The following is a 16,445-nucleotide window of genomic DNA, read 5'->3' as shown; positions in this document are numbered from 1 at the left end:
TTGGGGAGGGTGGGTGGGCAAAGGGAGTAGGAAGATGTGTAAGGGGGTCAGGGTGAGTTTAACTTCTGCAAACCTAGCTGGAAGATGTGCGGAATTCAAGGCAATCCCAGAACCTGACGTTCAGTGCAGCTTGCACATTAAACTGCAGCAACTGGAAAAGCCTTCAGAAAGGTAATTGTCTCCGTCATACGTTGCAAGATGCTATAATTATTGCAACCCACTCTAAAAACTTAGAGTGAAGAATGGATAAGAACTACAGTGTTGATGATGCTTTGGTATGTTATAAAGCTGTTGCAGTGGAGAGGAGCCATTCTGTAAGTGATGGAAGTAATCTAGAGTGGCCATGTGTCCTACTTTATCCAGGGCACCCTCTATTTGAAGGGTTCTCAGGGGCCAGGCCTTTATTTGAAGGCACCCTGTATTTGGAGGTCTGTCCGGTCTAAATGTGGTTTAAAAGATAAGAAGAGAGAGGCAGGAGAGAGAGGAGCAGGAGCCTTGAAGTGGCCCATCAGCATCTAGCACATGAACGAAGACTGACTAGGCATACAGGTCCCACCCAGTAACTGTCTTCCCCACAATGGTGAGATGTGTTTACTATTGAAATTAAAGCAGTTATTTCTAAATTCTGGATATATACTTATAAATTAGCACAGGTAGATTTTAATGCAAACCGGGGTCTCTTTTGTTCTCTTGTTCAGTAATGTATAAGTAGCAACCCTCAAGTCAGAGGGGTTTCCTTCTGACCTCCACATAGATTTTGATTGACTTCTGGTTCCCAATTGGACTCTGCTGACTCTGAAGTTGTGTGTGTGTGTTTGCAGAATTCTTGTACAAAAATGCATGACCAGTATTGGGTGGGAATGCAAAGCCACGTGGCTACCTCAGAAAAGATCAGGGAGCAGGAAGGATACCGTAGATATTCTGCTCAGAGGTCTTTCAGATGCCTTGGATCATAAAATAAGTTAACTCAAGGGAGTTTGCAGAAGTCAGGATGGGGGAGAAATTTGGTTCAGTTCACTATGTGATCCCACCTACTTTGCAATTCCTGAAAAAATCAAGGAACCAAAATGCGGCTCCCTTTTGAAATCCACACTTCCGTGAATGTTGCAATGCAGTTTTCCAGCATTTTTTTTAAAAAAACAAAAATGTGTATATTGGGGAAAAGATTGGATACAAATGCATCTCTTGATAAAAAATATACAAAACTGCATTGAATTAGAGAAAATTGCTGACAAAAATGTATTTATTAGATATGCACACTGATATGCTGACAAATTTTCATGAGGTTTTTTTTTTTAAAAAAAAATCACAAGCTGATGCATAAAGGTGGCGTCCAGACTTTAGGGTGAAGGGCTGAAAAAGTAAGGAATATTGAAAACCTGTGGAATGAGTCTGCACCTTGGGCGGAGGGGGCTCTGCCTGTTGTCCTGCTTGGTTCAGCTGTTGCAAATTGCGTTCGGCAAAGGCAGTGCAGTGGGGAGCCTGCTACAAGTGCATGGGCTTCGCCTGTCTGTTCAAAACCTGATGGTGCAATTGAAAGAATGGAATGTTAATTGCATGAAGAGACCATCCCTGCTATCATACAGAACAAGGAAGTTTATTATCCATTTACATAGGGCAAGAAGGTGTGAACTGTATACAGTATGTGTCGTTGTTGGTGCAGCGTTGAGATGGTGCCAAGTCCAAGATAGATAGTTACACACACACACACACACACACACACACACACACACACACACCACAAACACAGCACACCTGGCCTGGATCTGGCTGCTCTTAGGGCTGCTTTGTTCCTCTTGGCCCTTGCTTCCTCTCACGGTGCACCTGGCCCCAGCTGTCTCTGCTGCACCTTCACCCAGCGTGGGTCACTCCATCCTCTGCTCTCCAACGTCCTACACCCCCCCCCTTAGTCTTCACAATACTCCTCCTCTTTGTGCCTACCTTGTAGAGCATGGGAATCAGCGTGTTTTTACATGAGTAGAATTTGTCCTTTTATTTAAAATGCATCTCTGGCTTTTTTGTGAGGCCTGCCTGGTGTTTTTACATAGTAGAATGTGTCCTTTTATTTAAAAAGAATCTCCGGGTTATTTGTGGGGCACAGGAATTCGTTCATCCCCCCAAAGATAAATTAGATAGATAGATAGATAGATAGATAGATAGATTAGACAGACAGATAGATTAGACAGACAGACAGACAGACAGACAGACAGACAGATAGTCAGGGCCCCCACAAGGTCTGAGGGACAGTGGACCGGCCCCCTGCTGAAAAAGTTTGCTTACCCCTGCTGTAGAGTGCTGTGTTGATTCTTGAGGCTTGTCTCTCCCTTCCTTAAATAGGGCACTACTATTAGGGCAGGTTCCAATCTGAATCGGCTACAGGGGCAGCTCTCTGCTGCCAGCCCCATCTTAACCTGGCCAGGCACGGCTGTGAGCGTTTCCTCAGGCATCCCTTCACCTTCTCTCCAGGCTGCTGACTACATGAACTACTCGCTTCCTCGTCTAGGCAAACAGCATTGTTCTTCCCTCCTTGCCCGCCTATGAGCTCAAGTTGACAGCAGCAGTGGAGGGAGGGGGGCATTTGGACTCCCTTCTTGCTTGGATCAGGCCCCTCTGGTAACTCTTCCACTGGTCCCCTGCTCACTCCCCAGTCCCTGCTGCTGCTGCTGCCTCCCTCTTCCAGGTCTCCCATATCCACCTCATCCTGGCAACTTGGCATAGGGCACACTTCACCCTTGCAATCACTTCCCCCTGAGGAAGCCTCTCCCGGGTGATGCTTGCCCTCGGTGCCAATCTCCTCCCCCTCCCCTGAACTGTTCCCATGTGCCTTTGCTAGCACCCTCTTCCATGCCTTCTGTGTATGGCAAATCACTGGGCACAGGCTGGTTCATGACAATATGTAGCTAAAGAGAGAGAGGCTTGTTTATTGTTTATGTTTGGTATGTCTCTTGCACTTAAAGGCAGTGTATTTCTGGGCCCTCGGCTTTCCATCCAGGTATGCCAGCAATGGGAGCCTGTAGTCCTCTAGATGTTGTTGGGCTCCAACTCCCCTCATCTGCGGCCAACATGGCCAATGCTCAGGGACAGCATGAGGTGTAGTCCAACAATTTCTGGTAGACTATAGATTCCCCATTGCTGGTGCATGTGACAGGTCTTCTTCCAGGAATGCTCTCCATTATATTGTGCTGTCCATTACAGGTGAAACTCGGGAAATTAGAATATCGTCCAAAAGTCCATTTATTTCAGTAACGCAACTTAAGAGGTGAAACCAATCTATGAGATAGATGCATGACATGCAAAGCAAGATATGTCAAGCCTTGATTTGTTGTCATTGTAATTATTTGTCGTTAGGCTGGTCAATTATAAATGGAATGTAATTAATGAAATGTAATGGCAATGTTTATTTTTGTATTATTGTAACTATTTGTTTTATTACTGTGGAATTTCCAAAAGAAAGCATTTGTCAAAATTAAAAGAAAATTAAAAAATAATAAGTTGATTACTGAAATAAATGCACTTTTCGACGATATTCTAATTTTCCAAGTTTCACCTGTATGTTGCTGAATGCAGTTTGCAATGCCTGAAGCACCAGAGCTGAAACGTTCCCCCCTGATATTGCTTTATTTTCTGATGACTCACAAATCCCTGGAATTGAGGGAACTATCTTGCTTGCCTCTTGCAGATGAAGCTTTTGAAGATCCTCCCTTGGCGTCGGGCTGTTCTGGCCGTGGTCCTGAACCTGCTGGCTCTCAGCCTTTCCACTACAGCCCTGCTGGGCAGTTATTGGTGTGTGGGGACACAGAAAGTCCCCAAGCCTTTGTGCGGGAAGACTAAGAACACCAAGTGCATCGGTGCCCCCATGCCTCCTGACGGAGGGGCCAGCAATTCCTCTGCGCCCTCCCAAGATGTGGTGCACTATAGCTGGGAGACCGGGGACGACCGCTTTGCCTTCCGGTACTTCCACACAGGCATGTGGCTTTCCTGTGAGGAGAACATCGAAGGCTCAGGTAATCTCTCCAGCCTGCCTCTTAATTCATTCACTTCCATGTACTGCCTTTCTGCTGAAGCACTTGAGGAGACTGACATTTTATCATAACATAAGAGACATAACACAAAAGGTACTGACTCTTTCATACTGTTGCATAATGAAGTTACATAACGACCAGGTGGGATGGCTCTGGGAGAAATTGTTTGGAAACGAAGGAGCCTGGTGACAATTTGTCCCAGCCAAGCCAATAGAGAAGGAATTTCTGCCTTTGCTTTCCCACTGAGGGAGTCAGTCAAAGGGTGAAGCTGCGAATGAGGACTTCTTCCTTTCCTAATATTGTAGCACAACACCTCAGTCTCTAGAAATGAGTGTGGCTGCCAACTTTTCAGTGCAGCAGGGGTGGGCTGACCTGTGACGCTCTAGATGTTGTTGGACTTCAACTCCCAACAGCTTCAGCCAGCATGGCCAATGGTCAAGGATGTTGGGAAATGCAGTTCAACAACATCTAGAGGACCACAGGTTAGCCACTCTAGTAATAAAGGGACCTTGCACCAAACTCAATTTAGGAACTATAACGTTATACCAGGAAAAAAATATTTCTTCTCAGAATTAACTATGAAGATGGGGGAATCTGTTGCATTGTGCTGACTGTGGGATCTGAATGGTTCCTGTTCAGTTTATCAACCCTTTCCTTATAGTAAGAGGAGGGCCAGTTTAATATGGTTTTAGTTCAATTCGCATTTTTGTCATCCAGCTAACATGGGACCCAAACAGCTACCTATAAAGCACTTAGCTTTCCTCCCTCATTGTGAGGTTTTTGTGACATCCTGGGAGGAGAACCAGCCCCATAAAATCCTATGTCAAATAGCCATGCTCTTCAGGAAGCAAGCTCCATTGAAATAACCATTTTACACTCCCACAATGCATTTAGGATCAGGCTATGAGTAAGCAGGGTCAATTTTATTCAATTGCCCATGAAGTAGTACACAGAATCTCAATGAAATGTGCAGCTGTCGCAGAATGGGAAGGCATTCTGAACACCAAAAAGCTGGGTAAAATGATACAAAGGGACTTGGAGAGATTAGTTTTGCAGGCAGCAGGGGTGGGGAAGAAAACCTACAAGATAGTGTTCAGCTGGAGAGGACAAAATAACTTTCAAAAGGCAAAGCTATATCTGGGGAATATAATCTGCAGAACCAGAAGCCTGAGAACCAATATAGTTAAGAAGGATTTTGCAGCATAGGACGCACAGGTTGGACACTTGTTTATAGCCTGATATAAAACCACAGGTAGATTTGGCAGTTGTTGGCACTACATATGCAAGGCTACCACTTGGCCATTTTTAATCCATCTTAATCCCTTAATTTTTTACTTCCTGGAATTTGCTTTATTAGAAATGAGAATTCTTCAATTTACTCACATTTAAAAGAACTAACTGACCAATGCCCAGATTTGCTTTTGGTGTTACTTTGTTTCTGTGTATTTCCCAATTTACTGAACAGGTGATACATGTTGTGAACGTAAGAACATACCCTCCAACATTTCTCCAATGAAAACAGGGATGTCCTATTCAATTATTATTATTTTATTTTAATTGTACCCTGCCCATCTGACTGGGTTACCCTAGCCACTCTGGGTGGCTTCCAACATATATAAAAACATAATCATACATTAAACATTTCAAAAACTTCCCTATACAGGGCTGCCTTCAGCTGCCTCCTAAAGGTTGTATAGTTACTTCTCTCCATAACTCCATACCCTCCAACATTTCTCCAATGAAATTAGGGATTCCTAAGGAAAATTGGGAAATTCCAGAATCAAATCAGAACCCGGGATGGCTTCTGTACCGTAAATCCAGGACTGTCCCTGGAAAATAGAGACACTTGGAGGGTCTCTAAGAACAGTTCCACAGAATCGGGCCAAATGAAATGAGTCTACATGCTAAATGAAATGAGTCTACAGATCTCAGACTTCTTCCTAAATAAACATGCATAGGATTGGACTGTACTGCACATATATCAGATGACATCCAGTGAACTACCATGGATCTAAGCCCTAGTTCTTGGGGCTGCTCTGGCCCCCCAAACAGGCCCAAGACTTGAACAAATTCACCCAGCAGCAAAAAGAACAAAAATTAATGTGAACACATAGGGGTGGGTGGACATTTGAATGGAGAGGGAGAGATTTTGAATGAAATGTACATTGACTGCAAAGAATCAGCTAAGGAAGTAGAGCACTGTGTTTGTGTGTGTGTGTGTGTGTGTGTGCGTGCGCGCATTTGTGAGTGTGTGTGGGATGGAAAGTCAGTTATGCATCCTCCAAGGATTGGCCAAGGGTGAATGTGGCCCTCAAGCAAAAACAGACAAAACCATTAGCCACAGCCACATCCAGTCCTGGTGTACATTCTGATCAGTATTCTAAACTGGAGGTGGTTCTTGCATTTCAAATGGATATTATTCCCCTCTCCTGCCTACCTCACAGCATAGGGCTGAGAACTGGAGAGACAGCCAATGGCAGCCATCCATTTACTATTAGAACATAGAAGAACATACCCCAGAAGCAATCAAAAACATTGACCATGTCAACAATATAATCTAGATTTAAGAATTGACTTTTCCTTCCTGCACCTCCTTGGATAATTTTACCATTCTGTTTTCTTTTAGATGAGAAATGTCGCAGTTTCATTGAACTTTCACCACCAGCAGAGAGAGGTAGGAATAAGTCCCACCCCAGACTGGTTTGGACCAGCGCAACCTTCAGAATGGGCATGATCCCATGATCAAGAACAGCTGTATCTGGATACTTGCATTTGTTACTTTTTGGCAAAGCACTTCTGTCTCATGACATGCTTCTGTTTTATGACTTTTGATGCTGAGACTTCTGGCTTCTCCTTTTCCCGGTTTCTCCTTTCTCTAGTTTTAACAAAAGTGCCCATAAAAATAACATAGATTTATTTGGGTTTGGTGCCTAAAATAGCAATGAAAACATGGTTAAGCAACATGTTTGAACATTTGAGAAAGCCTGAGTAAATGCTCAGCAGTCTAAGATTGAGCAGTCTAAAATTATTATTATTATTATTATTATTATTATTAGGCATGGGTCAAAAGTTAGTTGAATTTAAATCCCCCTGAAATCCACAAGACAGTTAATCATGACTTACATTCCATTGAATTTAATGAGAACTAAATTCAGACAGTTTTTTTCTGGATGCAACCCACTATAAGTTGAAACCTGCCAAAAATCCCATAGTGTTTTTTAAGCTGGTGGATGTTGGTCATTCTCTGATCAGCAGGCCTCTGTTATATTTATTTGAACTTATGTTCAGTACTATTAGGATCCATATCACCATATTGCTAATACAGGCCTTCCCTTCCATGCCTAGCCAAAGGCTCAAACAAGCTTCATGTAGCTTAAAAGCATGGCAATTAGCTGATAGAAATGGTGCATTACCCTAACTCAGGCATCCCCAAACTGCGGCCCTCCAGATGTTTTGGCCTACAACTCCCATGATCCCTAGCTAACAGGACCCAGTGGTCGGGGAAGATGGGAACTGTAGTCCAAAACATCTGGAGGGCCGAAGTTTGGGGATGCTTGTCCTAACTCCTCCATGTTTAAAATCCTGAGGCCTGGTGTGCTCCCTTCTCTTCAAGCCTCTGTACTCCTAATTTTTTCTTAAAATTTGGCTTTCACGCCTCCTGACTAGTTTTTCCAGATCCTGCTCTTTCCAATTACCTGTGTTGTTGGTCTGGGTGCCGTCTAATGGCTTGTGTGGAGTTCCATTCCAGGGCTGTTATTTTTGAGCCATTGGTCTTTCATTAGAGTGTTGTGAATGTCTGGCTGCTAAATAAATAGAGCAGGCCTGTGCACAGGATCCCTGGATGTCCTACTGGGTCCCTGGGTGTAGAGCAGGCATCCCCAAACTGCGGCCCTCCAGATGTTTTGGCCTACAACTCCCATGATGATCCCTAGCTAACAGGACCAGTGGTTGGGGAAGATGGGAATTGTAGTCCAAAACATCTGGAGGGCTGAAGTTTGGGGGTGCCTGGTGTAGAGGATGGTCCTTTATTTGAAGAAGCCCTCTTATTTGAAGGACTCTCTGGTTTAAAGGTAAAGAACCACAAGAAGGGTTGTCCACCACCAGTTAACACCTGGACAGCAGACTGAGCAGGTTGCCAAATCATTTGGTCACAGTCCTCCTTCCATGGTGAGATGCATGTTATTTCTCCTCAAATTGTGGTCACTATTTCTAAATGTGCATCTGTACAAATAGAGTAGCAAACACAAATTGAATACAAATCTGTGTCTTCTTTATGGGGCAATGCATGTTGTCTGTTTTGGTGATGCATTAGGTGACCATCCTACCTGCACATCTTGCAACCTACCAACTTATAAATGCAGACTATCAGCCATGTTTACCTTACTGGTTTGGCTGCCTTCCTGCATAAGAGGAAGAGAGCAGACTTCAGCTCTGCCAGCCTCTATCCCTGACTGATTTATCTCTTCTGGTTGCCCACAATAGGCATTCTCTGGTTGTCGCTTGGATCAGAGATGATTTACATAAGCTTGCTGCTCATTAGTTTCATCCTCCTGCTGGTGGATATGTTGTACACAGGGAACCCAGTTTGTGGGCTGAAGCTCAATGCCTTTGCTGCTGTCTCCTCTGTCTTGTCAGGTGAGTGCCTCTCCCACTTTGGCATGGATGAGGAACTGGGAGGATTCATTAAGAGCAGGGCAAAAGCAGCTGGGAGTGTGAAGGGGAATGAAATGTGAGAAGCTGCTTTATTTCAAGTCAGATTATTTATCCATCTAGCTCAATATGATCCACACCACGGATAGGGAACCTGTGGTCCTCTAGATCAGGCATCCCCAAACTTCGGCCCTCCAGATGTTTTGGACTACAATTCCCATCATCCCTGACCACTGGTCCTGTTAGCTAGGGATCATGGGAGTTGTAGGCCAAAACATCTGGAGGGCCGCAGTTTGGGGGTGCCTGCTCTAGATGATGTTGGGCTAGAACTCCCAACTTCCCTGACCATTAGCCACACTGGTTGGCAGCTGATGGAAGTCTGAGTCCAACAAATATCTGGACGGCCACAGGAAGCAGTTCTTCAAAGTTTCTGATGGTGAGTATTCCCAGATGTAAAGGAGATACTCTATTTCTGATCTACAACCTTCCCCACAAATGAAAGGATGGAGAAAAAAGCAACAGAAAAAGGGAATAAGAGGGAGGGACTGAGAACAGAGGGGCATTAGAGGCTAGAATTATCTGTTAATCCCATCAGAGAAGAATTTCCTAAGAACATCAAGCAAATGTTTCTTGTACCATCTGAATTGTGGCTTTGGGTGACTGACCTTCTTTCCTTTCTCTATAGGCCTACTGGGGATGGTGGCTCACATGATGTACAGCCAGGTTTTCCAGGCAACTGTTAACATGGGGCCAGAGGACTGGAGACCGCACTCATGGGACTATGGTTGGGCCTTCTAGTATGTACAATATTAATTTACTAAAATACATTTGCCACTTTTCTTTTTAAAAACAACAACACTTTATTTATTGTATTTATATACAGCCATATACTCGCAGGTCTCAGGGCGCTTCACAGAATAAAATCAAAATATAAAACCACAAAATACATAATCAAAATAAAAGTAACAACCCAATAACATAGAAAGCTACTTTTACGGGCCCCTCCAGACTGCTGTTTTACTGCAGGTGTCTTCTGCAACATGTTCTCGACCCAATAATGCATTAGCGGTGGGTGAATTTATTCTCCTTTTGTTTCTTCTGAGATGCATCCCCAATGCTACCACATGTTGCTGTCTGGAGGGGCAATAGCATAACACAGGGGTGGCCAACTCACAAGAAACTACGATCTACTCACAGAGTTAAAAACTGGCAGTGATCTACCCCCTTCAGGTCAAAGTTGTTGAGCTTTTTTAGGGCGGAGGAAAGCCCTGCTTTGGGGGGCGCAGGGCTTTTTTTTAGGGGAGCCAAAGTTATTTAGCTTCTTTGGGGGGAGCCAGTGATCTACTACAGATGTCCAGTGATCTACCAATAGATCACGATCTACCTGTTGGACATGCCTGGCATAACACCAATGCAACAAAAAAATAAACCGGGACTTTTGCACGCAGTCAAGGAAACGGAGTTCTTTGTGGAGTTCCAGTGGAGTATTGCACACCCCTAATTTTCACCAACTCTCAGCCATTTGCCAGGTTTGTCAAAATCACATGTAAATTGTGCAGCTGACTTCACAAGTGTCTTGAGTGTTGAGCAAACTGCCAATCCTGGCTATTAGCCCCAAATCGCAGAGACAAAATCTGATGCAAAAGCCCTGTGATCTTCAGCCTTCACAACAAACTGGGGGGCGAGGGACAAGTTGTCAGTACAATGTCAGTAAACAGAGAAGCATCACAAAGGTGGACAGCCCAGAACTGGGCCTTGCAAGCAAGAGATGGTTCTCCAGAGGGTATTTAAATCACCCCAGGGGTTCTTGTAAACGCTGTGAATTAATTTCTTGAACATGGGTAACTAAGGGGTAATTCACATGAATTAAAATTGTTCCTAGCTGTGAGGCAAGTACAGTATGCAGTACTATGTAAAATATATGCGCTGTCATTAAGCGAAGTGGTCCTTTGATTGCTGTATCAAAGGGCAGATCAAGTTTGAGAAGAGGGATCGTAATTCCGCAGTAGAGCACATACAGACAGCTCATCATTTGATCCCCACCAACTTCAGCTTAAGCCCAGGGATGGGGAATTTGTGGCCTTCACATGTTCTTGGATTCCAGCTTCCAGCAGCCACAGCCAGTGTGGCCAAGAATTATAGAAGGTGTAGTGCAATAGCATCTGCAGAGCTGTAGGTCATGAGCTCAATCAGGCTTCCTCAACCTTGGCTCTCCAGACAGGGCCATCTTAAGGTCATCGGGCGCCCTGGTGCAGGGATCCCTCGGGTGGGCGCCCCCCCTCTTTAAAAAAGGAAAACTCTTACCTGGCGTGCTGGGCGGCGGGAGCCTCACGGCGGTCCCCGCACCTCACAGCAGGGCCACGCTGTGCCGGAGGCCGCCTGCCTGTCCGATGCCACCGGATTGAGTGGGGGAGGGGCGCCACTGCTTCGCGCGGCCTTCCTCCCTTCTCCCAGCGGAGCAGGGTGCCTGGGCAGGTCGGGCCACGGCGGGTTCCTTCCCGCCAACATGGCGCTGCGTTTCATTGGTAGAGGTGCTGCCATGTGGCGTCACCTCTACCAATGAAACGCAGCGCCGGGGTGAGGGATGACCCTGGCGCTGCAGAGCGGAACAGGGTCCTAGTGCCCCTGTTCCGCTCGCTTCCCTCCCTGCTCTCGCGGCGCGGCTGGTGGAGGGAAAAGGGAGACCGCCGCGAAGCTCCCCCACTTGCTGGGGCGCCCCTCAGCGCCCCCTGATCGGCCAGGCGCCGTGGTGCATTGCGCCACTAGAGTCAATGGGCGAGCCGGGCCTGCCTCCAGATGTTTTGAGACTACAATTCCCATCATCCCTGACCACTGGTCCTGCTAGCTAGGGATCATGGGAGTTGTAGGCCAAAAACATCTGGAGGGCCGAGGTTCATGGTAATTTGTGATGATACTGCTGGAGAGGTCACACATACTTACACCTGCAAGCCTGTTGGGGTGGTCACACTGCTTCGCTCCCAAGCAGTGCACATCCTGTAACTTCATCCATCCACCACTGTTAACTATCAGAAGAAAAGGCACACATAAGACCCTTTTTCTCTCCCCCCTCCCGTCTCTCTCTTTCAGTATGGCCTGGGCCTCCTTTACTTGCTGCATGGCCTCTGCCGTCACCACCTTGAACACATACACCAAAACCGTGCTGGAGTTCAAGCGCAACCACCAGAAAGGCTGCGACGGGAGCCTCATGGTAGACCAGTCCCAGCACCACCAGTGCTTCTTCCCACCTCAGTACCAACAGCGAGAGCCACTGGGCGGCTTCTACCCGCACCGAGACAAGCCGCTCCACTCCGTCTCCGAAGGAGTCGCCTTCTACTCGGAGCTGCAGCAGAAGGTGCTGCAGAGGGAGCCCGACCTAGAGATGAACGAGGTCCTGGGGAAATCTGGCGGGGAGGATCCCTGTTAGGATGGGGGGAGAGAGGGCTTGGTGGGACAGTCAAAAAAGAGAGAGCGCTCTAAATCAAGCTTTAGCCTCCTCCCCTCGAGGTTCTTGCTTCTTTTCATTTGCTCTGCTGGGGAATAATTCAATGTGGGTGGGAGTTAGGCAGTCACTGACATGGATGCATCTGACCATAGGAACCTGCCGCTTTCCATCTTGCTCAGCGCTGTCTGCACACACTGGCTGGCAGCAGCTCTCCAGGGTTTTAAATAAGGATATTTCCCAAAGGTACCTGGGGGTGCCAGGGACTGAGACTGGGCCCGCCTGTCTGTGCTCTGCCACTATGAGCCAGATATGAAATGGGATGTTATCCAGGCCTTTACATTGGGACTGGGTTTTAAAATGCACAAATAGCCATGGAGGGGAATCAAATGGGGACAACGATGTAGGGGAAGGGGGCTTGAAGCCTTTGCTGTGGTCACAGTCTCACTCCAAATCAGGGGGGCTTAATGCTTGCTATTTGCAACGGGGAGGAAAGCTCTTGTTCCCAATAGAAGCCTTCCTCCCACTGCAAATAGCAGGCATGTGAATTTAGAGTGTGACGATGGCAGCAGCAAAAGCCACCCCACCAGGCTACGATTACCATCTGGACCTCCCTTGTCCCCCCGTCCCCCCCCGGGCCGAGCATCCTCACCATTTAAAAAATAGCTCGTGTGCCTGCTGTATTCTAACAACAGGAGTACTATCACATCCAGCTTGGTCCTGAGGAGCTGCAGGGCACTGAAGCTCAACACTGCTGCACAGCAGGAAGTGTTTGAACCACAGAAGAGAGTGACAGCATCTAACCCTGATGCAAAGGAAACTGCAATGTGCACAGGACTTGGCATGCTAATTAAACAGCACAATCGAATTTCCTTGCTTATTTGCGATTGTAAATCACTTTTCTAGAGGGAAATATTGCAGGGTGGTAAACCTTGATGCCAAATGCAGGTGTATGAAGAAGGCATTGACATTCCTGCCTTAGATTCAGCGAGGTCCACTCTGACTAGTTTGATCTGTTGAAACACGGCAGCGCTGGCCAGCATTTGGATCATAATAAATCAAATTCCTGTTTAAAAAAGCCCTGGAACTTCTGAATGAGCAGGTCCTCCGCAATGAATCTTTGCTTGTTTACAATTTCTAACCATCATAACTTTTGTGAGATTTGCATCCAGGTAGGAGGGAGTGGGGGGGGGGATGCAAAGAAAGTTTAATAATCCTCTTGGCTGGTTTCAACCCAAAACATCTGGATAAACCCCATTTTTAAAATCAAGAGAGTTTCCAAATGTATTTTTAAAAATATTTCTTAACCACCCTTCACCAGAAGATTCCAAGGCCATGGAAAAAAAGCTTGAAAAAACTATTGACACAACCTCTAAATGCAATGAATAAAGTGGCATAGATGTAAAACACCAGCGTCAGATAACAAAATAAAAAGCAGGTTAAAAAGGCAAAACTTTAAAAGAGCAAGACATTCCGGAGGGACAAGAATGGGAAGATGTTCCCACACCTGTGTGCCTCCATTCATATTTAGTCACCCAATCTCCCTCTAGAGATGGTTCCCTCTCCATCACCATCTCGATGCCTGACTTGTGTGAAAGGGTACCATGAGAACCGGGTCTAGTCCTTGAAAGAGTCACAAAGACTAGTCAATAAGCAGCATGCACCATTCTGCTCAAAGAAAGGGGAGTGTTTCATGACAGACACATGGGTTCATGCACCATGCAAATCTAGTTTCTTCCCAAGGGGTGGGATGGAGGGAAAGTGTGCCCTGCGCCCAGTCCTGGGCAGAAGTCTGTGTAGGTGTCACAGTGCAGTGTGCATGCTCACTATGGTGGATTCACCAGGGAAATTCTGTACATCTATTCATAGCAGGACTCTTGCCAGAAGGTATCAAATTCACTCTCTTCCCAGAGTCCCCTTCAATTCGCTCAAAGAAGCTAAGAAAAGCAAGTCACACACCAGAAATGTGCTGTACATGATCTTTATTTATCCCATCATGGTTCACAGTTCAAATAATATGCAGACAAGATCGTTATTTAAAGTGCACACAAGACGTGGAGGGGGGGGGGAAATTCACATTATGGAGGGCCCAGTGTCACCAAGCAATACAAACCAAGTGGATGCATTAAAGGACGCAATCGAGGGCATGTACCATTTCAAGTAGTGATGTTGCAACATTTGCCAGCTAGGGTTGAGGAGCAGGGGAGTTCCGCCTACTGAGGAAACTCTAGAACCAATTTGTATGCCTTGAGCGAATACCTTTATTTCTAAGCAAGGGCCACGCCTAGGAGACAGCAGGGGGAAGACAAGTGCTATATGTTGTGGTAGTATTTCGAAAAGGATAGACTCGGACTCCTACTTATACAAACTCTTCAAAAGCTCAGGGGTTAAAAGGGGAAAGGTGGGATGAGGCCCTGCCTCAGGGATTGGTATCATGATGAAAGCTAATGAAGAGACATTTACAAGGGATGCAATATGGCTGTGTACAGGTTGTAATTTGTGTGGAGCCAACAAGAGTGGCTTCTCCCTCACTGTTACCACAGCACTAGTCCTGATCCAGCACCAGTGGTTTAATCACTGGGAAAATATAGTGGAAGGAAGGGAAAATTTACAACAAGGATGTGAAAGCTTGCTTGGTCTGACTTGCTACCTCCTATTTGCAGCTGCATCTCCCAGTGCAAAAGCAGTCAGCAGAGCAATAGTCGAGTACATCAGATTGCAGACTGCTCCTGGTCTAATTAATTTCACGGCTAAAGAAAATAACTGAATTATGGGACATGGCTGAAAGAGTGAAGGAGTCTTGTGCCATGTAAAACAAACCATTTTTGCCAACAGGCAAAAAGAGAGGAAATCCCAACAGGCTTTTTTATTCCCAGCTAGAAAAGAGGAATATCTTAGACAGCTTTAACACAGCGAAGGGGGTGTTAATGAAGAAGCTGTTTCAAAGCTTTTGTGCATTGCTTCAGGAACATAGTTGGTTTTCCCACACACAACAATGAATCACAGAGCTGCCTATGACAACACAGCCCGAGGTTCTCCTGCAATCAGAATACTGGGCAGACTAAACCTATTCAGGAGAAAGTTTAGTTTTGGACACAATCCAGTTGACAAAGTAAATATAGGGTGGAGAATGTATATTACACACATCCCTCTGCCAGGTAAGAGATGCTCCCATAGGATGCTCTATGTATACTCTAGCCAACAATCGCTTCTAAACATAAACATCATAACTGGGTATTCCTAGTGACTTGGTCACAACACCTGCTGGCCTGTTTTTGCCAGAGGCAGAGCTCAATGCTAATCATACATCTTTGTGCAGATGTTGGAAGCCTTCTTGAAAAGAGACAACACTTAGTAGGGCTGCAGTAAGTATGGGGCATTGCAAGCCCATGGAATGTTTTAGGCATTGCTTGTTTGCCACTACAGACAATCTACACGAGCACTGCAATGGAAGCTTTGTTATCCTTTGGTACCCTCAAACAGGTGATCCTAGCACGGTTCAGAAAAAGGGAGATTTGAGAATGGGACACAGACTTTTAGTTAAACAGCACCAAACCCAGCCTGGCTCTGACCAAAGGTAGGAGTGTATGCAATCGTTCAGCACTAAAAGGCACAATGCCTCTCAGGTTCGGGAGATGTGAGGTGGAGAGTGGAAGAACTGAACGGGACACAACAATGACCATAACCCAACACCCTCCAACATCTTGTTGGACTACAGCTCCCAACATCCCTGACCACTCTGGCTGGAGCTGATGGGAGCTGAACTCCCATGGGTCATCTTTGCCCATTCCTAAAACAAAAGAGAAGGAAGAACTGAAAGAACTCAAACTCAAAGGATGAAAGTTATGAGCCAAGGCCACACCAGCAGAATGCAGAGTACATTGCTATGCATTTAAGATAAAGTAGGAGCTTCCTGAAACACTTCATAAATTAAAAATACAATATATAAATATATATATACACACACATATATATACACAAACACACACTCTAGTGTCTCTGCATAAATTTGTATGTTCAATCTACCCGGAAGGAAAGATGTAGGCAGGGAGCAGCAATGAACAGGTCAAGCAGCATTCCATCAAGTCAGGATGCTAGAGGGTCACCGCCAGTCCAGCCTCCCAGCGCTAGGTGGCCATTCACAAGGGTGAGTAGCAGCTAGTCTTTCAGGCTTCTTCCTTAACTCACTGAATGCATCACGAAGTCTGGCCAACCACCTTGGCCTGCTGATATCGAGGCCCACAGTTTTGTCACGATGCTCAGAAAGCCCGAGGAGGCAAATGGCTAGAACTGGGGAGAGAGATGGAAAAAATGGGTGTCAGTCAAGCACACCA

General features: G+C 45.9%; 2 protein-coding genes across 3 annotated transcripts in view; one reads left to right on the top strand and one right to left on the bottom strand.

The window, feature by feature from the left end:
* Nucleotides 1-3,641: 3,641 nt before the first annotated feature.
* Nucleotides 3,642-13,186, top strand: GSG1 (germ cell associated 1). Of its 2 annotated transcripts, XM_035127761.2 has the most exons (5): nt 3,642-4,004; nt 6,649-6,696; nt 8,505-8,657; nt 9,358-9,469; nt 11,760-13,186. In XM_035127761.2, exons 1-5 carry the CDS (start codon nt 3,680-3,682, stop codon nt 12,094-12,096), a joined length of 975 nt encoding a protein of 324 aa, XP_034983652.1. In that variant the 5' UTR covers nt 3,642-3,679; the 3' UTR covers nt 12,097-13,186. The 2 variants fall into 2 exon arrangements, with proteins under 2 accessions (XP_034983652.1, XP_060135723.1); XM_060279740.1 differs by lacking the exon at nt 8,505-8,657.
* Nucleotides 13,159-16,445, bottom strand: part of FAM234B (family with sequence similarity 234 member B) — a 40,201-nt gene continuing 36,914 nt past the window's right edge. Inside the window, exon 13 of the mRNA XM_035128012.2 lies at nt 13,159-16,401. Within this exon, the coding sequence (XP_034983903.1) occupies nt 16,396-16,401 (6 nt within the window). The 3' untranslated portion in view covers nt 13,159-16,395. The remainder of the gene's footprint in view (nt 16,402-16,445) is intronic.

Source organism: Zootoca vivipara, chromosome 10 (assembly GCF_963506605.1).
Source record: "Zootoca vivipara chromosome 10, rZooViv1.1, whole genome shotgun sequence".
NCBI classification, from domain to species: Eukaryota; Metazoa; Chordata; class Lepidosauria; order Squamata; family Lacertidae; genus Zootoca; species Zootoca vivipara.
The sequence above is the reverse complement of the archived record's forward strand: the minus strand, read 5'-3'. Positions and strand labels throughout refer to the sequence as shown.